This window comes from Leucoraja erinacea, chromosome 29 (genome assembly GCF_028641065.1).
Source record: "Leucoraja erinacea ecotype New England chromosome 29, Leri_hhj_1, whole genome shotgun sequence".
In the NCBI taxonomy this organism is placed as follows: domain Eukaryota; kingdom Metazoa; phylum Chordata; class Chondrichthyes; order Rajiformes; family Rajidae; genus Leucoraja; species Leucoraja erinaceus.
In genome coordinates this window covers 17,616,510-17,641,986 of record NC_073405.1, presented here as the reverse complement: position 1 = coordinate 17,641,986, position 25,477 = coordinate 17,616,510, and the positions used below count along the sequence as shown (strand labels likewise).

Here is a 25,477-nt window from a genome sequence, read left to right as displayed (position 1 = left end):
AAACTACTTTGATTAAAACCAAAAAAAATGACAAATATGCTTCTGGCAGCTTAAACAAAATTTAAAAAGCTGCATTAAATACACCGGTAGCAAGGAATAAAAAGTAAGACACAAACTGCTGGAGGAACTCAGCAGGTCTTGAGTCTAGAACGATATAAAGATATTTTTTAAATTAAGAAGACAAAGGCAAAGATCAAGCTGCAATAAAAACCATGGAGAATCTGATTTTAATCCAGACATTACTTAATCAGCTAACTACAATGGCATGTACCAACCTTTCGCGAGAGTACAAAGCTGCGGTGAGGAAGAGTTGCTTTCAGCAAGAAAAATAAACCTTGTGCAAGCAACACCACTGATGTAGGTTTATTATTGTCACATGTACCGAAGTACACTCATCTTCCCTTCCACAAGCTTTGCCATAACTATCAACATCAGATAGAAAAGAAACAGCTACAATTTCTCAATGCATCCGATATCTGCAATTAAAATGCACACCACTGAAACCAAGAACAACTTTCATTCTTATTCGCTACCTCTTACTGTACACATTGCGCTACTTCAATGAATTGGAAACAATTCCAGGCCAAATATACATCTATTCACTACTTCGCCAAAATGATAACTATTGTATTGTCACCAGTCACAAATGCAAAAATAATGTTCAGGCTTTATGAACAGCAATATTCTGGAGGAATAAAATGTCAGTTCAACCAATGCGTTTTAATGCAATAATGCATACCTTGGATTATACCAGTAATGTATCAAAGCATCAAAGGATTTTAAAGTGTTGGATCACAAGCTTATAAAGACAACACCTGAAACTGCACCATCAAAAATTTCAAGTGATGACAGAACAATTTCACGTGGTTACTAACACGCTGTACTGAAACCTTGATGGCAATAATACTTCAAAATGAGACTCCACATCAAGCATCTTAGCCATTTTCCCCACTCACCCCCAAACCATGAAACGAGAATGGACCCTGAATCCTCCAAGAAAATAAGCTTGATGAAACAGACAACATACACGATTTACAGAGCACAATTTTAGCACGGAACAATTAAAATGAAAGAGAAACAAGGAACAATAAATACTGGTTTACAAAGTAAGACACAACATGCTTGAGTAACTTAGTGGGTTAGGCAAAAGGAGAAAGATTCTGACCCGAAATATCACCTATTTCTTCTTCTGCCTAACCCACTAAGTTACTCCAGCATTTTGTGTCTTTAATTGAAAAGTTCTGTCTGTTTGCCCCCTTACTATTAGTGAACATTGTATTTAATTAATGTTATTAATTTCCAGATATTTTTACTACTAGAAATTCTAATCCTCATGTTATCCTTATTCTGCATATATCCCAGTTCAGATCATCAAACCGACACCGCCTTTTTTTTAAATAAATGCTGCCTTGTATCACTTAATGAATTTATAACTGCCAATAGCTCCATCAAACCACACAGAACGAAAAATAATAACTTCAAATTTAAAGCAACTTAAAATTTAGCTACGATGGTGATGATGAGCAAGATCAGGCAATTTTTTATAATATCACCTGCACCAGTTGGGAGTAACAGAAAAAGTTAAAGACAAGGCTAAAACTAGTGGACACGAGAGGTCGTGGCCATAATGAAAAGGGGTATTTTTCTCCTTGCTGGTGCCAATGGACGGTCTATTTTAACTACATTTTCTTTGGTTTTTCACGGTTCCTTATTAGCGCCGAGTTGGTAACAATAAAGAGTGAGAAGAGATGAATGTTGAGCAATTGGAATGCAAATTATTAAAGCAATGATGTGGCTAAGCAAGTCGAGCGGTGTTTAGGAGTTGTTACCCCCTCCCACTGACAGCTGATGGCAGACGCAACTGCCTGGCTCCGGCTGACTGACCAACACTCTTCGGTAGCATCCAATCATCACCTCTCCCTCTAGGCCTAACGTAAACCTGGCTCTCGCCTCAAAATTGTGGCTCGTTTAAACGGCCCTGGCCGCGCTTCTCCAAGAGGATAACCGGTAGTTACCGCCGGCCATTACTCACCCGTAGAGGCCGAGTGACCGCTTACTCCGGCAGCGAAGCGCTCGAGTACAGGAAGGGGAACAAGCACGTAGGTTTCAAAGACATTAAAACGAACATCCAGTCAGTCTAATATGCTGTCACCAAACGTCCGCCACGAACGCCTTTCTCCATAGGTCCTCTGAGTGATTGCCACGGGCGGAGAGCGAGGAACACAGTGCAATTGGATAAAAACACCGTCCGTCTCAGGCGCCCACCAACTCTGCGGAGAACTTCCGGTGCTGCTTGGTTGCAGTGCAGGTACGTGAGAATGAAACAGTCGCGAGGCTGTCAAACCAGTCCGCTCTGCAAAAGTAGTACCGCATATATACTTGGTGCTTTGTTCACACCGTTATGTCTTTTTCTAGCTCCTACCAAGTGCTTTAAATTTAAATATACTCACATTATTTTCTCTACTGGATTGTTTTATAACCTTCATATTTAACTAGGTATGCAGGAACCCATACTTCTGCATCGCTCGACTAAGATAACCAAAGTTCCTCCCCGAGACGGCTACAATTGGTGCGATCATTGTTACTGCTAAGAAACATTGATATGGTACGTTTCTCATTTCACCCACCATCTCACTCCTCATTACTTCAATCCTCAGCAGGTTTACGGGCTAATGGGAGACAGCTCGAAGGACAATTGTACAAGAAGCTTCATAATTAACTGCTACTAAAAGTTCTCTGTTACGAAAACCGTGCATAGCTAGCAATTTAAGGAGATGTGGTTCAATGCTTAACCGACATGATGTGGCGAGAAATTGTGACAATATACACTCCTGAAAGATTAACGGATTTACCAGAATAATTTTTTTTAAGTATAATTTATTACACATAACATGTCAAAACAATATCGTATTCCGGGGCTAAATATTTCAATTAACACTTTAAATAAGGACCTAGCTGTGATCGTTCACTGTACTGGGTGATATTTATGTAATCCTGAGGGAAATAAACACACGGTTCCTTTTCGGGTTTATTCAAATCTGTCGCCCCGTTGTCTGTTTAGCAAGGTCATTTATTGTTCCTGTTCCAACTGTCCTCAAACTAAGCAACATGGTTAATCGTCTCAAAAGGCGGTTCAATGTTAACTACAGTCCCCTGGTCAAACAACCTGAGACTTTGCGCCCCACCCAAGGTTTCCGTGCGGTTCCCGGAGGTTGCAGGTAGGGAGACTGACAAAACCCTCCGGGAACCGCACGGAAACCTTGGATGGGGCACAAAGTCTCCAGAGGTTTCCGTTCAGGCTTCCTAAGTGGGACAGGGACATTTAACTCACAAAAAAAACCAGAAACTATTTTCCTGACAATACAGGTAATGTCCATTTTTACATATATCAATTTATTGTAGAACTTAAATCAATGTGATAATTACTATTTTAAATTGACGAACTTTTGGACCATGCAGTCACAAGAGTTGAGCGCCCATTTATCAGTACAGAGAAAACCAGGTCAACAGAAGACTGGGCTTTTATCCTAGACATCCCGAAATAAGGATCGATTTTAAACAAAAATAAACCCTGGGATATTACATGGTTGAACTAAAGCAGTTCGGAGGAACCATACCCAAAACCAAATTTTTATCAACTATCCCCCTCCCCCGCCCAATTATCGTGAGATGGAAACACCTACAACACAACTACATTCAACAAGCAAAAACTCAAAATGTATTTGCTCTATCTTTACATTCCTTGAATTTGACCTTGCTGTTTTGGACTTTTAACTCAGCACTGCACTTTCTTCCAAATTCACTTATAAGCCATTGTGTCCTTCCATTGATATTCTTGCATTAGGGGTAGGGAACACCGTGAATAGGTGAACTTTGAATTTCAATAATAGTAACAATGTTAGATTCTGATTGAATGTGAAATTTTGTATTATACTGGCCATATGTAGGATTATATTAAATTGCCCAAAATGTATTTAAACAATCTACATGAAAAATAATTTGAAAAACATTCCAATGCTGAAATAATTTCAGACAGATAAGGAATTGACCACTTTAACGACTCAACGGGAAAACAAAGGAATGGTGAATATCTAGTAAGGGGTGAGAGGAGATGTAATGCCATAAGTTTGGCAACTTATGGCAGTTGTTTCTTCATGCTCAAGTAGGGTACCATTGATATACAAAAGGTAATGGATAATTGGAGGCATTCCATTTTATTGTAGAAAAGGAGGGATCCAAGGCAACAGATACTTACTACTGGCAAGTTTAAACATTATTTACAAAATATTACATATTTCAAGTACATTCTCAAAGTTACAACAGCATCTTGAGAATATGGAATTTGTATGAAATTTTAGCACTGAGATAAAATCATCTTATTGAATATCAGCAAGTGGAAGCAGCTTAATGACCTATGTTTTTCACAGACTATTGTTTAAAATACATTAGTAATTAAAAGAACTGATCTATGTATAGCAAAGAGTTTGAACAACAGGGAACAGGTGATAACAAAATTCAGTTGAGAAGGAGGAAGGAAACTAGGAGGCAGACAAAAATGCTGGAGAAACTCAGCAGGTGAGGCAGCATCTATGGAGAGAAGGAATAGACGACGTTTACTATTGTGGAACATTACTAAGAAAGGACTTAAGCACAGAATGAAACAGCAAATGTTGGGAATACAACACATTCTTCCAAAAATATTCTTACTAATGATGTATTTCCTCAAACAATATTTTCCTATATGAACCATATACATAATATAACCATATAACAATTACAGCGCGGAAACGGGCCATCTCGGCCCTACAAGTCCGTGCTGAACAACTTTTTCCCTTAGTCCCACCTGCCTGCACTCATACCATAACCCTCCATTCCCTTCTCATCCATATGCCTATCCAATTTATTTTTAAATGTTACCAACGAACCAGCCTCCACCACTTCCACTGGAAGCTCATTCCACACCGCTACCACTCTCTGAGTAAAGAAGTTCCCCCTCATGTTACCCCTAAACTTCTGTCCCTTAATTCTGAAGTCATGTCCTCTTGTTTGAATCTTCCCTATTCTCAAAGGGAAAAGCTGATCCACATCAACTCTGTCTATCCCTCTCATCATTTTAAAGACCTCTATCAAGTCCTCCCTTAACCTTCTGCGCTCCAGAGAATAAAGACCTAACTTATTCAACCTTTCTCTGTAACTTAGTCGTTGAAACCCAGGCAACATTCTAGTAAATCTCCTCTGTACTCTTTTGTTGACATCCTTCCTATAATTGGGCGACCAAAATTGTACACCATACTCCAGATTTGGTCTCACCAATGCCATGTACAATTTTAACATTACATCCCAGCTTCTATACTCAATGCTCTGATTTATAAAGGCTAGCATAACGAAAGCTTTCTTTACCACCCTATCTATATGAGATTCCACCTTCAAGGAACTATGCACGGTTATTCCCAGATCCCTCTGTTAACTGTATTCTTCAATTCCCTACCATTTACCATGTACGTCCTATTTTGATTTGTCCTGCCAAGGTGTAGCACCTCACATTTATCAGCATTAAACTCCATCTGCCATCTTTCAGCCCATTCTTCCAAATAGCCTAAATAACTCTGTAGACTTTGGAAATCCTCTTCATTATCCACAACACACCCTATCTTGGTATCATCTGCATACTTACTAATCCAATTTACCACACCTTCATCCAGATCATTGATGTGCATGACAAACAACAAAGGACCCAACACCGATCCCTGAGGCACCCCACTAGTCACCTGCCTCCAACCCGGCAAACAACCATCCACCATTACCCTCTGGCTTTTCCCATTCAGCCACTGTTGAATCCATTTTGCTACTCCTGCATTTATACCCAACTGTTGAACCTTCTTAACCAACCTTCCATGAGGAACCTTGTCAAAGGCCTTAAAGTTCATATAGACAACATCCACTGCTTTACCCTCGTCAATTTCCCTAGTAACCTCTTCAAAAAATTCAAGAAGATTAGTCAAACATGACCTTCCAGGCACAAATCCATGCTGACTGTTCCTAATCAGACCCTGTTTATCCAGATGCTTATATATATTATCTCTAAGTATCTTTTCCATTAATTTGCCCACCACTGAAGTCAAACTAACAGGCCTATAATTGCTAGGTTTACTCTTAGAACCCTTTTTAAACAATTGGAACAACATGCGCAGTACGCCAATCCTCAGGGACTATTCCCGGTTCTAATGACATTTGAAATATTTCTGTCAAAGCCCCGGCTATTTCTACACTAACTTCCCTCAATGTCCTAGGGAATATCCTGTCAGGACCTGGAGACTTATCCACTTTTATATTTTTCAAAAGTGTCAGTACTTGCAGTAATGCTCATACAACTAAATATACCAAGTTCCATGCATTACCACTTCCTTAAAAGATTGAGATTTGGTATGTGAGCAAATACTCTCTTGCACTCGATATGTGTACTCTATACTCTTGAACTCTATATTTCACTGCTGTCACCAGGCAGAAGGTCCAGGAATCTGAAAACGATGACATCCAGGTTCAAGAACACCTTCATCCCAACAACCAGCAGGCTATTGCACACTACAAACTCCAACTAAACTTCAAACTACTGATTGTTTTGGTTACACTAGGGACTACAAGCTTTTGCTTTGTACTATATTGGGTTTATTAATGGAACTTTGTTTGTTTATTATGTTATCTATTGGGTATTGTGTTTATAAACCTTTTGTGCTGCTGCAAGTAAGATTTTTGTTCTGTTTTAGTATATGTGACAATTAAAGACTCTTAACAGTGATAGGACATACAAATAGGGCAAGGCAATAAATAATCTAATTCTCATAACATTTGACTTCACTAAGGACATTTCTAGAATGAAGTATACTACCATCATGAGTGATAACGAAGTGAATACTTTCTCAACAACATTTGTGCATTGCCCATGATAACCTGCAAACAAAAACCTACATCCTCTGCTAAGGATGGCATAATAAACAGAAAGATTGACACGTTAAGAGCTTTGAAAAGCAAAAAAACTTTATTTTATTGCAGCGTATAGACATAGCAATTAACAAGTGGAAGATTCCAATGGAAGTTCAAAATTCCACAGCATTTCAGATACGATTCAACGCGCTTAAAGAAATTAATTGTTAGATTATGTCCAGTCTAACTCCATGAAAACCTAAATTCTGAAGTATGAAATGATGTCCATGCAATGTTGAGGTACCATATGCATCCTTTGGTATTGTCATTAGAGAAAGAGGGTGTTTGTGGAAACATTAATGTACAAGTACAGGCATGTAGATTGCAGATCCCCTTTTGCCCAGGTTACATCCCCTTTCACAAATTTCAATTAATAAAGGATTGCTTTTCACAGTTAACCAGGGTCAGAAAAATATATTTTACAGTTCAAAGCATTAAAAATTGTACAATTCTGAATCAAACCAAATAAGCGGTTACTGTTCTATAAAAAATACAGCATAATAAAGCTGCATATTCCCTGCTAAAATAACTTTGATGAATTTATCTGCACGGCTAAATTTGTCAACCAATGTGCTAGTTTAAAAATAAAATCAGTGCTAGGAAGTCGCTCACAGCCCAGCCTTCAACAAGGACAAAGGCACTTATGTGATGGCTTAACTTATCAAGCAGAGAGAATCAAGGCTGATTAGACAGACATCATTCTGCTGAACTTGCTCTGACCAAAGAAAATCCCAAGAAAATTATCCCCACTTTGAGGTAGTATTTTTTCCCCCTGTAATGTTACACCAATAACATCAATCTGCATATCTAGACAAGCTCCTAGACTAAAACAAGCACAAACATTTTGAGGTTTGTATATCCTACACTTAAAGATTGGGGATGGGAAGTCAGCTACCCTGGATTAATTTGTCAATCTGTCCTCCACTCAAGCTCCACAGGCCAGAATGCCTATGTTCTTAACAAAATAATGACGAAGTGTCAAGTAAAAGACAAGAAATAATTCCAAAACTAAGGCATCACCGTCCATTGCCATATCCTGGGAACAGCTGGGTTAGAAGACTTTGCAAGCATTTGTTGACCACCATGCTGCAGTTCTTGCCAATATCATAGCGGCAGGCAGGACAAGTGTACACGTCAGCCTTGAAGGAACGTTGTAAGCAGCTCTGGAGTTCGTGATAAAAACAAAAGAAAAACAAACAAGTTGAGAATTGTGTTGAAGGTAATTGCCTTATGAATTCTTATAAATAAAGCTCAATCAGAATCACCAGCATTTTTAAATTTTAAGTCAATTTAATTACAAAGGGCTTTCATTACTGATGATCATAGTCTTGACAAGTCTGGAAAAAATAATATGATTTCGCTAGCACAGCAAGACACTTCAAAACTACTTATGTGAGGTACCCTCTTGAACTGTTGCGGTAAGGACTGCCGTTCAACTATACTTCTAGCATAACCTTATTTCTGGTAAGGGCAGTACCGTCGGACAACAAATTCAAGGATTTAAATACATGCAACACTTGCGGATAACGCACTCACATGGAAACATTTATATTCTATTATTTACAGGGTTTAAATCCTGAAATTTGTGATCCAATAGTACTGGAATTGAGAAGTAGTGCCGCAGTAGTCTAGGTGAGTAAATTTAATGCATTTTGCAGATTAGAAACAATGTACCCACAGTATTTCTGGGTGTGAAGGTTTAGGTGTTTGCCATCGATTGCCATTCGAAACAACTGCTTTGCCTTGTATGGTACTGATTATTTCCCCAACTCTGACTGATCAGAGGACCTAATACTGAGAAACCTTTCTGGCAAAGTGACTGGTATTTCTGTCGAAGAAATCCATACATTTTAAAATAATTATGAATAAAGATAAGTCTGGGCCTTGATAATAATATTCTGGGACCCATTGCTCGTGGTAGGACAAGCAAATGTCAAATTGAAAAACACACTTTTAAAACATGAGATTAATGGCAATACATTTTATATAAGAATAATATTACAGGCTCTAGTCAGTCACCCACTTTAAGGGGCTAGCCATCATGTTTCTGATACTCAGTGCAAACTTGGACGCGCTCCATAGCCCAGCACCATATTCCTTTCCGTCTGGAGAAGGGCCCCGACCTGAAACTTCACCTATCCATATTCTCCAGATATGCTGCCTGACCCGCTGAGATACTCTCGCATTCTGTATCTATCTTTGTAATATAAACCAGCATCAGCAGTTCTTTTTTATCCCGTATTCTTTACGGTGTTATTGCTAAACATTTTATGTAAAGGTTCATATATATAGCTTCCAATATCAATTTCACAAAACAGCCTTGCACACAATTGTAAGTCTCACTCAGAATCTCAATCACGAAAAACATGCAAGATTGGCATATAACATTGGGAATAACCAAATATTAAAATATATCCGATGCAGTGAATCTATTATGAAAATTTCAGGTTAGGATTGATTTATCATACTTACTTTGCAGACATTGTGCTGACACTCTGTTGTAATTGGTTGGAATACCACCTCCTGGCAACAAATGCACAAGAATGTCTCCTCCAATTTTGACAGGAATTTCTGGAAAAAGAAATTTGAAAACCATTGCTATTTATAGGAAATTAAGATAGTCTACACCGATAATCTACTTAGAGCTGACTATACAATCTGATCTAAATGTCTTTTAGTAGCCAATATCAAAACTTAAGTAAAATCAAGACAACTCTACATTTGAATTAGATACATGCAATAGAAGCCTGGAAAATAATAAATTCAATCCATACCGGCCCATCCTTAAGGGATAGAAGTGCTTCATCCCACACTTTCTTATTAACTTCATCATCTTTTATAAGTTTCTTCTGTTCTGCTGTCAACTTAAATGCTTCCACCTTTGATTTCTTTGGAGTGCTTTTTGGTGACTGAGTTGATGAAACTCTATCATCTGAGGTGGGAAAGTAGATTTAGAAAATCATGACACTGTACCAACAGGTCTAAAGTCAACAATCAAAAATGTCTTGCATTATTATTTAGAAAGCAACTTTTTATCTGCAAAGAATTTAGGAAGGTAGTAGTATTCGGCATATTTTTGAGGTGTTATTCACAAAATTAAAAATGAACAAAATGTCAGCCGATACAAACAATTTATTAAATACTCATGTTAATTGATCAAATACAGCAAGAGTACCAAGAAACTACACAAACATTTTAGAACATTTGTAGATCATGACACGTTTCTAGACCTCACTATCTCCATCGCAGGCGACAGACTTCTGACCGACATCTACTATAAACCCACCGACTCCCATGGCTATTTGGATTACACTTCTTGCCACCCTGCCTCCCGTAAGGACTCTTCCCCATCTCCCAATTCCTCCGTCTACGCTGCATCAAGATGAGGTGTTCCAAACCAGGGCAACAGAGATGTCCTCATACTTCAGGGAACAGGGGTTCCCCTCTTCGACTATGGATGAGGCTCTCACCAGGGTCTCTTCTATACCCCGTAACTCCGCTCACTTCCCATCCCCCCACTCGTAGCAAGGGCAGAGTCCCCCTTGTCGTCACCTTCCATCCTACCAGCCGTCACATACAACAGATAATCCAACGGGATCCCACCACTGGCCACATCTTCCCATTAGCTTTCCGCAGAGACCGCTCCCTCTGTAACTCCCTGGCCAATTCTCCCCTTCCCACCCAAACCACCCCCTTCCCTGGTACTTTCCCTTGCAACCGCAAGAAATGCTACACTTGTCGCTTTACCTCCACCTTGACTCCATCCAAGGACCTAGGCAGGGAGTCTGAACAAGGCAGTCTTTCCAGGTGCAGCAGAAGTTCACCTGTACCTCCTCCAACCTCACCTATTGCATCCACTGCTCTAGGTGTCAGCTGCTCTACATCGGTGAGACCAAGCGTAGGCTTGGTAATCGCTTCGCCCAACACCTCCGCTCAGTTCACAATAACCTACCTGATCTCCCGGTGGCTCAGCACTTCAACTACCCCGATCATTCCAAATCCGAACTTTCTGTTTTTGGCCTCCTACATGGCCAGAGTGAGCCCCACCGTAAATTGGCGGAGCAGCACCTCATATTTCGTTTGGGTAGCTTACACTCCTGCCGTATGAACATTGACTTCTCCAATTTCAGGTAGTTCTTGCTTTCTCCCTCTTTCCCCTCCCCTTCCCAGCTCTCCCACAGCCCACTGTCTCCGCCTCTTCCTTTCTTCTTCCCGCCCCCCAATCCACTCATCAGTCTGAAGAAGGGTCTCGACCCGAAACATTACCCATTCCTTTGCTCCCTAGATGCTGCCTCACCCGCTGAGTTTCTCCAGCATTTTTGTCTACCTATGACAGATACAATGTAAATTCTTTCTAATCTGCCATATCATGTACGGTGCATAACCCAACACAACAGCAGGTGAAAGGAACGACCTTGACTACAAAATTGTTCATTCAAAGTAGCTTATAACCAGCACCATCTCAAGGAGAATTAGAAGTGTGCAATAAACATTGGCTTTTGGTATTGACAACATTACAGAAAGAAAACTCAAATAATCCAACTGAAAAACACCAACAAATTTGTGATGCAATCTCAACGTGAATCTGCAGACCTGAATTTGATTTTCTTTTCCTTTTACTTGGTGTTGGCTCAGGATCTTCATCTTTCTTTTTGTTCTCCTTCTCTTTTTCTTTATTGGCGAGAGAATCAAGGTAACCTTCGGGATACTGTTACACAAAGTTTGTTGATGAAATATATTGATTAACTAAAGTGTTACAACTTTTGTCTGAGCCCAACTTTGCTGTAAAAACCAGCTGAACAATACCCAATTAGTTATTTTTAGTCAAACATTATGAAATATTACTGGACAAACCATGAAATATAAGATACCTGCATAGTCAATCCTAGCTTTTTCATTCTTTCTTTACCATCTTTGGTCCATGGAGCTGTCTCTTCATCATCCCGTTTCAACAAATATCTCCATACCAAGAAACCAGATTTTCCCTTCTCAGGCCAGTACTTCACCACCTAATTCAGAAATAAATTACAATTCAGCAGATTTACTTTCTCTTTTCATATTCTTCCCACACTGAAGTTTTTGAAATGTACCTCAAATTGCAATAGCTACAAAAAATTATCCATATTTGGGTTGGGTCCTGTCCCCTTAACGAGAAAGGGGGGGGGGGGGGGGAAGAAAGGGATGGGGGTGGAGGGGAAGTAGAGGGGGAGGGAGAGAGAGCACAGCGAGAGAGAGAGAGAGAGGGGGGGGGGGGGGGAGGGAGAGAGGGAGAGAGAGAGAGAGAGAGAGAGAGAGAGGGAGAGAGGGAGAGAGAGGGAGAGAGGGGGGGGAGAGAGAAGAGGGGGGGAGAGAGAAGAGGGGGGGGAGAGAGAAGAGGGGGGGAGAGAGAAGAGGGGGGGGAGAGAGAGAAAGGGGGGAGAGAGAGAGAGGGGGGGGGGGGAGGGGGGAGAGAGAGGAGGGGGGGGAGAGAGAGAGAGAAGGGGGGAGAGAGAAGAGAGGGGGGGAGAGAGAAGAGAGGGGGGGGAGAGAGAAGAGGGAGAGAGAGAGAGGGGGAGAGAGAGAGGGGGGAGAGAGAAGAGGGGGAGAGATAGAGGTGGAGGGGAGCCGGGCGAGCGAACGGGCTGCGAAAAGCGAGAGCTCTAGTACAGGGCCCGACTTTAGTACAAAGCTCTCGGGAGTTCTCGGAAAAGCCGAGCCTCGAAAACACACAAGTAAACACACAAATAAGTATATAGATGTTTGTGAATTTCAAATGAACATTACCTCAAATACATAATAACTTGTATTTGAAACATATGCAACTCAAATCAATTCAATAACTTCTCTCCAACAGAACTAATGTTGAACAAAATGAATTTTTAAAAATCTTGGTACAAGAATGAGGAAGTCTTCCACGATCTATTTACACTTTCCCCCATAACCAGCCAGGTTGAAAGAATGCGAAAATAAAATTACTAGCATCAATACCTAGCTTTTCATCTTCAAAATGTACTTAATGTATTTGTACTTGTGAAAATGTAAGTCTATTAGTATATTCATACCTTATAAATGCCATCATAACGGTTCCCTTCCTCTGGTGCAAACTTGCTGTGTTTACGACCTTTCGCACTTCTCACAACTCTGACCGATTTTCCAGCTCGCCAGTCTTTAGCATCAGCTCCTGCTTTGTCATTAATAGGAGCGTTACAGTTCAGAGCAAGAGCCCTGCAAAATAAATTTGTTTTTTGAGTTCCAATTTTCACAATGTATGCACTTGTATATAGCTAGTAGTTAGAAAATAGAATTTTCCACCAAAAACTATATTTATAAATAACTAGGTTTTACAATAACCAACTTACTTTGCAATAATGAAATTACGATGAGAAATGGATAGACATTAAATCTAACAGTACAACAGCAGTTTCAAACATATCATCTCTCAAATAAAACCCATGCACTCCAGTCATAAGACAAAAGAGACTGCAAATGCTCGGATCTACATCAATAACCAAATGCTGAAAGAATTCAAAGGGTCAAGCAAGTTTAATTTATATATGTTGAGACTGATACAAAGTTTCAGGGCAAGACCCTGCCATCCAGAGAGAACAGTATAGATTTCCAGTATGTAGCCGTACATAGGTGGGTAATAGTGGTTGGCAGGTGATGGATAGATTAAATCAGGTGAGGGGAGAGGATGGTAGGGATCAGCAGATGGAGAGGAAAACTAGGCAGACTTCCCCACATTCACCTGTCCACCGCAATTACTCCTCCCTTTGATCATCCGTTCCATCCCCCTATCCCAAATCTGGTTGCATTTCCCGGTCATCACATTCCAACCTGATTCAACCAATCAATTACCAGCCTCGGTCTGCATTTCCACTCCTTCATTCTACTATATGCTGATAATCTTTCCAGTTCTCTCCCAGTACTGAATCAGGATCTCAGCCAAAAATGTTTACTTAATTCTGCTTTATCCACCGAGTTTTTCCAGCATTCTGATTTTGTTCTCCCCAGTCATCACATGAATATAAGAATCTGTTGAAACTCCCACGTGTAAATGATGTAGGATGAAAAGCTCAATTAACCATCAAAAAATCAGAATCCATTATCAATACCTAATCCAGAACCAAAAATGCATGGGACATTATCCTTATGGTACATACGTTGATTGATTCAGATCATCTTAAAATGGCAGTAAAAATTAGTACCATCTCAGAGATTATACTTTCATCAATTTAACAACTAACCTGTTCATGTTGGTCAACTTCTGATCACACGATTGTTCTGCTGTGCGTTTGTTTCCAGAAAGATCACGACCGCCACTTCCAGTGTAGGTGAAGTCACTACCATGATCCTATAAGAGAAGCACAATACTAATCTTCAACTTTTCAACCGATGTGAATTCTAAGTAAGAGACAACATAACCTAGAACAATAGACATTTGTCTCATCAGGCTACTCTAGTCATGAGATGCATATAAGAATCTGAATCAACTCCAAAGTCTAAAGGATGTAAACCAAAATCTCAATTCTTTCTGCAAACAAGGAAAACAATTAAATTCAACATGTTCAATAATCTATAACCCCAACTTCATATTTTCCCACATATATTTTCAGTTTTCAAAAACATGCACTTGATATTGTGATTTTGTTTAATGTTTTTTTGTTTTTTTTTAATGTTCTTCCATTCCAACCTTTTAATTGTTTAGACTTCTTTGCCTCAGATACTCATTCGGAATATTCTAATCTTTCAAGGTGCATGGTTGTAGAGAAGATTTTCCCATTCAAATCAAATAATACTTCCCTCTAATTTAGTGCTTGATCTGTACTGCTTATAATGCTGCTCATTTCACTGTCACACTTTGTTTCACTATTTCCTTTCTATAGCTCGGCAAGCTCGTAAACAGATTTCTAGTAATTGATTCAAGTAGTTTATAAAAATAATTAATTACTGGGGCCCACAGAAATTTGCAGCGCCAGTAATCATGTCATGCCAAATTTAGTATACAAGTGTTACATCTGAGCCAATTTCCTATCCAATTCAATAATGCGCTTTAACCAAGTCTCTCATGCTGGTGTCCTGTAGATAACATACGCAGGTAACCTCATAAAGATGATTCCTCAACAAATTGTATCAAATGGCTGGGGGCCTGGGGCCGCTGTTGTCATCGGTCACAGCCAGCGCAGACAAGAAGCACCAACTTCAGCCCAACCCCACTCCCCAACGGAGTGGGGACCACCAGCCAATCCCACACACAAAGCGCTGCAGCAACTCGGCCTCTTCCCCGCGCCAGCTGCAAGCCTGGCCCGGCCCAACACCACCCGCCGCCCCCGGATAGGGACGAGACATACTGGAGGGGACGGGGATGGGGATGGCCCAACAGCAACTCAACAGACCTGAGCCCGACCACCGAGTTCTTGCTCATTCACCAAAGCATAATAGTAGTAGTAGTAATAGTAATGTTTATTTATATAGCACTTTTCAACAAAACCAGTATTTGAACCAAAGTGCTTTACAGAGATTGATTAAATTAATTGAACAGATCAAATGTAAATAAATCCATACAAAACAAAAAAGAGAAAAAGAAAAAAAGACACAACAGTACACTATAGAAATCAACATGAAACGTCCCCCCACAGCAGAATTCACTGTGAGGGAAGGCACTAAAAATATCCAGTTCTCCCCCTCATAGTCCACCCGAGGTCGGGGCCTATATCTGGCCTCCTCAGCCAACCCGGTGTTTTCAGGCCCTCTTGCCCCGAAGCTGGATCATCGGCGCCTGGTGAACACCTTTTGGCGGCTTGAACTGAAGCGGCCCCTTCCTCCCCGAAGACTGCAATGACCAAAGTTCACAGGCCGCGCCGGCCGGACCTCCACTCTGGGCGATCTCGGATCCCAGGCTCCGCGGTGCTGTAAATCCAGTGCCGCCCGCCCACGGCTGGACGCTCTGTAGCCGCAGCTCAACGATGTCTCAATCGGCGGTCACAGTGCCCCGGAGCCCGCAGGCGGCCACCCGGTAAGGCATCGCCTGCTCCATGTTGGTGTCCCAGCATCTACACCGCCGGTGAAGCTGTAGTCCCGGCAGGAAACGCCGCACCAGCGCTGCTCCAGCTCAATGGTAGGCCGCACAGAGAGGACGAAGATGCGGTTCGGAGAAAAACCGCATCTCCGACCAGGTAGGACTGGGGTTAAAATAGTTTCCCCCTTCCCCTCCCCCCACCCACCACATAAAAGAAGACCTCCAAGAAACATTTTGTACGGACAGGACTAAAAATAAAAAAGGGTGAAAGGGCGGACTGCAGGAGGAGCAGCCATACACAACGGTGCATCACCCCCGCAATCCGCCATCAACTATCGTACCTGCTTCCTACATTATCCCGGGAAGCACGTTCCAGACACCCACCACTTTTAAAAAATAATAAAGCAATAAAGACTTAGCTTTGAACAAAGGAACAATAAATATAACAATTTCATAGTATGAATGCAATATTTACTTACCTAGCAGAATCAAAGCTGGATAAAAACATAAGAAATGCAGGTCCACTGCTTTCCAGGGCTGTTTATGCATAGTGACCTTTGACCCGAGCATGCGCACTCAGAATACTGAACTTGCTTATTAGCTACAGATAGGGTGATTGACTTGGTCACTCAAGAATTGACGGGGGGGGGGGGGGGGGGGGGGGGGGGGGGGGCTGTAATTTCTGCAAGGTGAAACCAAAATGTATAAAAATGGCCTTTAATAAAATCTGACAATGTGCACTTTATAAACACGTGTGATTTTTTTCTATTACAAATCTCAAATTGTGGAGTAGAGGCAAATAAATAAATGATTGGTCTTTGTTCCAAACATTATGGGGGGCACTGTATATGTCTCTTCTCCCCTCATGGATAGCTCCATGATCCATGGTGCCCCAGTTAAGCTGATCATCCTTCATATAGCCCCATACACGTCTGCACAGGGAGCAAGAATCTCTGACCTGCTTGACGAAGCTCAACTCTGATTCTGTGAAATTAACCACCAAGATAACGGCATTTAAAGAATACAAATTTAAAGATAAACAGATTGACATTTGCAGCATTAATGAATAATATTGGTTACTCACCACATCATCCTCATAACCTCCTGCAAGCACAAGGGAATATGCTCCATCATTGCTCCGGCCATGAATTCCAGCGACATGTGGCCTATGAACTCCTGATTCACTCACCTTCAAATGGAATTAATTGGGGGGGACCCATTAACATGTGTATATCACAGGTAGTACAAGGACAAAGCTACTCGTATCTGTTCTAAATTAATCCATATAACTTCACCATAAATATCCAATCAAGGAAGAGATCTTGAGCTTAATCAGAATACTCTTCTGAAACATATGCAGGGATTTAGCCTCCACTTGAAAACACTATTATGGGCCTGTTCCACAGGCAATTTTTCAGGCGACTGTCAAGTCATAACACGTCCCTGAAAAACCGGCGACTGGAGCAGCAACTGTCAGAGTGGAACACGCACCAGCCAGTTATGCATGCAGGGGACAGGGAAAGCAGGAGGGGCGCTGTCGGAGTGAAATTCACAGTGCAAAGCCAATGTGATAGACACACACCACGATGAACAGGAAGGTTGGCGCTGTAATTAAGACGGTGAAAACACAGTGTAAGGAAAAGGTCACTTAAATCATTTAAAAGAAGGGGGGGGGGGGGAAGTGGAAACAACTTTTAAGAAGCCAGAGATACACGGCTGTGAAGAGCGGCAGACATTAACATTACCGGTCAGTTATCCTTGGTTCTGAAAACTACTTACTTTTTTTCCCCAATGAGCCAAGGTCAGCACCGGCGACAACCTATGAGAACCTACGACCTCCTGGAGACCCACTACCACTGCACCTATGGCACGAGATTCTCGCTACTCTCCACCCGCTACCCATCAATGAAGCCGTGACTAGATCCAAGAATGCGGGAACGACTCACGACCATGAAGGTGACTCCCCGGCAACCATCCGCGAACATGTGGCGACCGCATAGTCTCCTGCAGTCGCCTATGTGGAACAGGCCCATTAGAAATTAAACCCTTTACACCATTTTGCGAACCAGATCCATCCTTGGGTCAGAAGCTTGGATAAATTTGATTCAAACCACTGTTTTCCTAATTTTTGGTGCATCACCTTCCTTTACATTGTTCAAGCTATATATAAGTGTTATCAGAAGGTATTTTAACAGCACTTTCCATGAAAACGCTCAGGGTGTATTGGAGCCATTGGTATTTCAGAACTACCCAAGAAAGCATCCTTTATGGTGGAATTTTTGATTAACAAAACTAAGCTTTTGACTGTATTGCACCATCTTATTGTAGTAAAACTTCCGTTATCCAGCATCGCATCTGGATCAGCGTATAACAGGGGTTCCGGAATATAGGCTAGTATGTGGCTGGAGACGTGGATCAGGAATGTGGCCAGGACAGAGGCTAGGGTCCACAACGTGGGTAGGTTTGCAGTTGGAGCCCAGAGTTTGTATATTTTTCCACTAAACTCAATGGGTTCATTAGAAAATGTAAGAGACACAAAATGCTGGAGTAACTCAGCGGGACAGGCAGCATCCCTGGAGAGAAGGAATGGGTGACGTTTCGGGTTGAGACCCTTCTTCAGACTGACCCATCGCATTAGAAAATGTATATTTCTTTTACATTGTAAAAAAGCCAAATTAAAGTGTGTTGTCATAGTAACCTCCAACAATCCAGAATTCAGGCCCAACACCAATTTTCCAGCACCCTTGGTGCCAGAGCATTTTGGATTATCCATTTTGCTGGTTCAACAGTGGACATGGCCTCAGAGAATAATTGAACGGTATGCCAAGATGCCACAACTCTGGCCCACAAAGTTGGCTACTGATGTCAGCTATGGGAACGGATCTGTTAGCTCTGGCTCCAGCCTATCTGAGATATTGTACCCATGGAGTAGAACAGCCACATTAGGGGTAAAATATGATCTCATTATGGGTGCACAGATTAGTTATACTGCTGCTAAAGAGCAAAAACAACTTAAATGAAATGTTTCACTTTAAAAGTTTACTTCCCCCTGTTCAAATACTAGCAACACAATACTACCAAAAGCCACAGCCACGTCTTGGTTATTTTATCCTATTAAAAAAAAAAGTAAATCCTATTATATTAGTATCAGTGCTTCCACACCTCAATAGACTCAAATTTCCTGGATTTGATGGTATTTCCTGAAATTTAAGCAGGCCCGGTTAGCCTTCCCCAACGGAACTTGTGCGACTGCCGCCTCAACTGCGCACACTCGGATACCCGGCCCACTGCGCACGCGCAAGGAGATGGCGTCATTTTGCATCCTTACCGCATCACCGGCGCCATTTTCAATTGTGCGTGGCTGACGGGCCTCCCCCAACTGCGCAGGCACAGATGGTCAAAAACAATTTCCCCCCCAAATACTTTTGCGTCTCCCCGCGCCTGCGCAGTGGATCAGGTATCCGTGCGTGCGCAGTTGGGGCGGCAGTCGCACAATTTCCGTTGGGGAAGGCTAACCGGGCCAGAAAATTTCCCGAAATTTACTTTCCCTAAATTACCCGAAGAGAACCAGAATTTCTAAAATTTCGGTTAATTTCCTTCAACGTGGGAACACTGATTAGTACAAAATTGATTGCTATGAGCTCTTATAGAATTCTACTTAATTTCATCACACCGGAATTATAAAGTTAACATACCTGGACTCTGAATTTCCACTGAGTTCCCACTGGAACACCTGGGATAGGCCCATAGTGATTAGAGGGTACAATTGTGCATTCTTTTGTGCGACCCACGCAGGCCATACCCTGGAATAAGGCACATTAAGAGAAATTAATGGCTGATAATGCACAACCTGGGAATTCCTGTTGTCCGAGCACAAAAAGGAACTAAGGGTGACAAAATATCTCAAGACATTGCTGGATGAGGTCTGGTTGTGATATTTATATGTACACATTACAAAACATACAAATTAAGCAGTCAAATTCACATCATTTTCAGATTCCCAGTCTGTAGATTTCTATAGTGCTAGCAATTATGGTGTATACATGGTCAATTTATCCTGTGAACTACAACACCCAACACACACATTTCTATGGGACACAAGGTGTCACTAACCTGGGTGGACAAGAGCCTTTGCCCCAGTGTATAATTGCCACAGAAGGCAGTGGTGGCAAAGTCAATGGGTATATTTAAGGCAGATAGATAGATTCTTAATTAGTATGGGAGTCCGAGGCTATGGAGAGAAGGCAGGAGAATGGGGTGAGGAGGGAGAGAGAGAGAGATCAGCCATGATTGAATGGCAGAGTAGACTTGATGGGTAAAATGGTCGGATTTGAGTTTAGGAGCAAGGAGGTCCTACTGCAGTTATACACGGCCCTAATGGGATCGTACCTGGAGTATTGTGTGCAATTTTGGTCTCCTAATTTGAGGATAGACATTATTGCTATTGAGGGAGCGCAGTGTAGGTTCGCCAGGTTAATTCCCAGGGTGACGTATGATGAAAGAATGGGTTGACTGGGCTTGTATTCCATGGAATTTAGAAGGATGAGAGGGGATCGTATAGAAACATAAAATTATTAGCGGGTTGGACAGGGTAGATACAGAAAAAATATTCCCAATGTTGGGGGGAGTCCAGAACCAGGGGTCAGTTTAAGAATAAGGGGTACGCAATTTAGGACTGAGACAAGGAAAATCTTTTTCACCCGGAGAATTGTGAATCTGTGGAATTCTCTGCCACAGAAGGCATTGGAGGCCAATTCACTGAATGTTTTGAAGAGAGTGTTAGATTTAGCTCTTAGGGTCAAGGCAGTGGTTCTTAACCTGAAGGGGTTGCAAATAACATCAATTTGTTAAGCCCATTTTTATGAACCTAACAAAGATACATAACACACACAGTATTTTCTTCGTGAATTTGCATACGTATACACAGGGCCCATGAGAGTGTGCAGGGGACACATCGTACCCGGGCCCGGGAGCCGAAGCAGAGGGGCGGGAATTTCCTGTAATGGGTCTTCCCTGTACGAGGAGGGGAGCACTAGGACCCAGCAGAGTGACTATAGGATGGGGCACTAGGACCCAGGAGAGTGTGAGTGTGTGTGTGTGTGTGTGTGTGTGTGTGTGTGTGTGTGTGTGTGTGTGTGTGAATTTTGTAAATGCAGTTAAAACCATTAGATAGGTTGAACGTTAACAGAGTATAGACTTGGTGACCCGTTTCCGAATGTTTGTGTTAGCTTAAGAATAATATTAACAATTCCAGCAACAGTACCTTCCGCAGAGAGGTCATTTAGCAAACTCAAGCTGATTGAGAATTAGTTAAGGTCTACAATGTCTCAGGAACGTCTTGTAGTTTTGGCCAGGCTAAATATTCAAAGTCAAAGTCAATTTTATTTGTCACATTCACCCGAAGGTGCAGTGAAATGAATTTGCTAGCAGCGATGCACTTAAAAAGAATACACGATAAAATTTAACACAAACATCCACCACAGCATTCTTCACTGTGGTGAAAGGCAACAAGGTTCAGCCAGTCCTCCTCCTTTAAAAAGCCAGAGAAGAGCTCCTTCGTGAAGATGCGCAGCTCAAGAGTGATTTCATGGAACAAGGGCTCACCACGTTTTGGCTGAAAGTGAAGGACTGTCCTGTTCTTTCGAACAGGACCCTGACCATATTGGTCCAGTTCCCCTCAACTTATCGCTGAGGCTGGAATCTCAGCCATGGTAACTCTGAAAACGAAGGTACGCAATAGGCTTGTGATTGATGCTGACATGAGGTGCTGCCTGTCGAGCATTCATCCTCGTTTTGATTGCCTGATGGCTGCAAAGTAATTTCAGCCATCCCATTGACTGAGCATTGGCAGACATGTTTTAATAAATCGGGCTGGCTTTTTTTTCCAATTTTTGTTTTGGGGGTCACGGTACTGACCAAGAATGTCTGAAGGGGTCGTGAGGCCAAAAAGGTTAAGAACCACTGGGCTAAGGGAATCAAGGGACATGGGGGGAAAAACCAGAACGGGGTACTGATTTTGGACGATCAGCCATGATCATATTGAATGGCGGTGCTGGCTCAAAGGGCTGAATGGCGCCAATTTTCTGTTTCTACAACTTGCTTCCAACTTTACAACTCCGATTCAGCTGCAAAAACAGCTTAATGGAGCAGTGTATTTCCCAACCCTCCCAGCCCCAACCTTGTTAAAACTGTATGCAACATTTAAAATATTATTCCAGACACGTGTCCCAGAACCACTAAGTAAATCCAACTTGCTATAGGCTCACCTTTCCCCAGTCTCTCTGGCAGGCAGAATTAGCAGAAGCCATCTTAGCCTTCTTTTTACTTTCTTTTAGTTTTTCACCAGCCAGCACCACTTCATTTGCATCAATCTTACATAGAGGACAATACCTGTAAACACCCACACGCGTAAATTAGTTACAATCAACCAATAGTTTAAGTGGAGAGTAAAAGGAGCAAAATACAAGCAATAAAAAAAAACTCTCAAATGTATCACTTCCCACCTCTCACCAGTGCTGTAACATTATTTAACAACACATTTCCAACCTTGAACCGGAGTTCAAATAAACAAGCTCATTAGAAGGGTATAATAGAAACCTTTCACTCTGCAACCAATAGGAAACTTAAGAGGATTTCTCAGATGTATCACTCAATTTAAAAAAAAAAAACACATTTAATTGCTTAATGAAATGTTACATCTCAAATACATTTAATACATATGAGGATCAACAGGATTGCTTACTTTATTTCCAATAATTAGTTTCCTGGCCATAAGTAAACATTTTATTTGCAATGTGGCAAGTATCTCTTCATTAACTACGCTGGGCATAATTCAAATTAATAGGAAACAATTCTTCTACTCTTGAGCATATTGTAGATTAGCATGCTTTACATTTAGTGCAAAACTCCTGTTTTACTAAGTGTAACAAAATCCCACAACATACTATTTTCTGGTTGACCTGCCTCCTCAATGCTTTGGACATAGCCACAAACTAGCAGGCAGTAATAACGTGCAGCATGGAGGAATTGGCAGCAACCTCTCTAGTGCCCTCTATCTGTAGGTGCTGCAGAAAGTTGCTATGCTAAAACTCTCATCTTGTTTGTTTGTAATGTGTGCATGAGATCCCGAAACCCCCTCACGATAGTGCAACAATTTTTTGCCACCATACTCACCATTGTCCTCGGATGTGCAGTACCAAGTTTTGTTCGGATTGATGTTATATTTTACAAGTTATTGACATTTTAAACTTTACAAAAATCATTTTTCAAACCATTTTTCCACTAGCCGTGCCTGTCAGACGCGTTCGACATCACATTGGGAACTCAAATATCCCCCCTTTTTTTTTTTAAATCGCCATTTTCATTGACATTGATTTTATTCTAAAGAAAACCCTTTTAATCAAATTCTTCTGTTTTCATTAACAGCTAACATTGTCTTTAGGTTATTTTAAAGAAAACATTTTCATTGAGGATTTCTTTTTTATTTAAAACATTCGCAATTTTCATTGTGAGGGGGTAGGTAAGGGGAGGAGAGGAGTGGAGGAGTAGGGTGATAGAGGGAGAGGGAGGGAAAAGTGGGAGAGTGGGGAGGAGGGGGGCTTAGAGGGAGAGGAGGGGGGTAGGGAGGGGAGAAGGGTTATGGAGGGAGGGAGGAAAGGAGTGACATGGTAGGGGAAAGGAGAGAGAGGGAGAAGAGGAGAGGGAGGGAATGCTGGGAAATGGAGTAGGATAGGGGTAGGAAGAGGGATGGCGAAGTAATGGAGGAGGGGAGGGGGAAGAGGGAGGACGGGAGGAAGGGGCGGAAGCAGAGGAAGGTTGGTGGAGGGTGGGGAGAGGGAGGATAATGGAGATGGGGAACGGGACTGAAGAGGGAGAGTGAGATGCGTTCATAATGATCTTATATTTTAGAGGCTACTGCCATTTTGAACTATAAAAACGTCGCAGCCACGCATCTATTTGCCGGCTGCGCCTGCGCAGTTGGGGGAGGGTTGCCGCGACTCACGTCACAACGGGGATCTCTGGCGTCACAACGGGAACCCATCAGCCATGCCTGCAGTTTGGGGCTATGGGTCAGTGGTGGAATATTGCCTTGGGGGACAGGCCCAATGGGTCTGCACCTGGTCTAGTTCTTATTAAAAAGCACATGTTCTTTTTAACAACCCAGAGGAGTAACGGTTTTCAAATGTGTTTTTGGTACCATCTTATGGGTCTTTGCAGTGTGCCAAGTGACCACAAAGTTTATATAGCTACAATGTCATCAATTAAGTATTTCATTCAGCCTTATCAGTATCTTGATCTATTCTACAACGTAATTTATAACTTTCTGCAAAAATGAATTAGTCTTGTAAACATTCAATACAAAAATTCTTGCCTTGCTTTACAAACTAAAAAAAATACAAAGCTTAGTCCAACGTACCAATCATCAACTTCCGGTATGCTGGTAAGAGGAGGATTCAAGCAGTAGGTATGGTAGGCCATATCACACTCATCACACATCAGTTGCTTCTCTGGGTCCCCCTTTCCACCACATACATGACAGGCACAATGCTTGCAGTCTTTGTTAGGATTATCTTTGCAATGTTTGCATTCAGGTCCATTCTGTCCTGAAGACAATAAAACATACCAAACTTGTAATTTAACACAAAGTACTGGGATAAAATACAATCAATTGTTAGGGAAGCTGAGAAAAAGAGCAGTTGAGCAAAATAGAATGATGCTGCAGTTACAAAAGCTAAAGTTGCACTCTTTCTTATATTCAGTGCCAGGATACCAAAAATGTGATTACAACACCAACCAAGCAAGTAACAGAACCTTACTTTTCATGGGACTTTCAGATGCATCCACTCCAACACTTCCTGCCTCTTCAATCTTATAGACTTCATCCACTAATGAGATTTTACAATCATTCAAAGAATCACCAGCATCCCTATAGCAACAAAGAATAAAAATCATAACAATCAAAATGACCCCACCATAAGGACACAAAGTGCTACAGTAACTCAGGTCAGGCAGGTTCTCTCTGGAGAACATGGGTAGGTGACATTTTGGGAAGTTTGCCCATCACATTGTACAAGATAAATAATATGAGCTATGGAGAAAAGAATAGGAAAACTCTTGAAATGGGATGGGAAAACGGACTAGATATTAAAATATAGCTGGCCTTCAATATTTTTTGGTTCTATTCTGATTTGTAGAAATGGTCTACTTAAATATGGGTCCACCCAAATCTATTGCTATCAACAAAATATACAAAACTCAAACAATCAGAGCATGAGATTACATAGTACCACACTGTTATTCCTCCACTGGACCTGCCCAGCCGTTAAAGGAATGGAAGACATTTTTAAAAATATTTCTAAACTTACAGAATGAACATACAGCACAAGGACCAGAGTATATGGCAGAAATCAAAGTCTTCAAGGTTCGCTGAAAGGCACACCAGAGCCCCAGAGTTTTACTTTGTGAAGAGTCAAAAATCTCCAAAACAGACGACTCTGC

The 25,477-nt window shown here is 41.5% G+C and overlaps 2 protein-coding genes and 1 long non-coding RNA gene across 6 annotated transcripts in view; 1 reads left to right on the top strand and 2 right to left on the bottom strand.

The window, feature by feature from the left end:
* The window catches only part of kdm4b (lysine (K)-specific demethylase 4B), a 280,148-nt gene extending 277,870 nt beyond the window's left edge, over positions 1–2,278 (bottom strand). For both annotated transcript variants that reach the window (XM_055658796.1, XM_055658797.1), the window contains exon 1: positions 2,033–2,278. The gene's annotated coding sequence lies outside the window, so the exon portion shown is untranslated. The remainder of the gene's footprint in view (positions 1–2,032) is intronic.
* Positions 2,279–2,318: 40 nt separating this feature from the next.
* Positions 2,319–24,140, top strand: LOC129711275 (uncharacterized). 3 transcript variants are annotated; one of them, XR_008725806.1, is made up of 4 exons: positions 2,319–2,605; positions 8,548–8,613; positions 17,781–17,935; positions 23,890–24,140. It is a non-coding gene; the product is annotated as an uncharacterized LOC129711275 (long non-coding RNA). The 3 variants fall into 3 exon arrangements; XR_008725805.1 differs by lacking the exon at positions 23,890–24,140 and having other exon boundaries at positions 17,776–18,097; XR_008725804.1 differs by lacking the exon at positions 23,890–24,140 and having other exon boundaries at positions 2,321–2,605; positions 17,781–18,097.
* Positions 7,015–25,477, bottom strand: part of uhrf1 (ubiquitin-like with PHD and ring finger domains 1) — a 30,438-nt gene continuing 11,975 nt past the window's right edge. Inside the window, exons 5-16 of the mRNA XM_055658798.1 lie at positions 24,796–24,905; positions 24,396–24,582; positions 22,246–22,369; positions 19,675–19,782; positions 17,064–17,168; positions 14,208–14,314; positions 13,023–13,185; positions 11,853–11,990; positions 11,575–11,689; positions 9,756–9,913; positions 9,454–9,552; positions 7,015–8,144 (exon numbers count right to left, since the gene is read on the bottom strand). Coding sequence (XP_055514773.1) covers positions 7,998–8,144; positions 9,454–9,552; positions 9,756–9,913; positions 11,575–11,689; positions 11,853–11,990; positions 13,023–13,185; positions 14,208–14,314; positions 17,064–17,168; positions 19,675–19,782; positions 22,246–22,369; positions 24,396–24,582; positions 24,796–24,905 — 1,561 coding nt within the window. The 3' untranslated portion in view covers positions 7,015–7,997. The remainder of the gene's footprint in view (positions 8,145–9,453; positions 9,553–9,755; positions 9,914–11,574; positions 11,690–11,852; positions 11,991–13,022; positions 13,186–14,207; positions 14,315–17,063; positions 17,169–19,674; positions 19,783–22,245; positions 22,370–24,395; positions 24,583–24,795; positions 24,906–25,477) is intronic.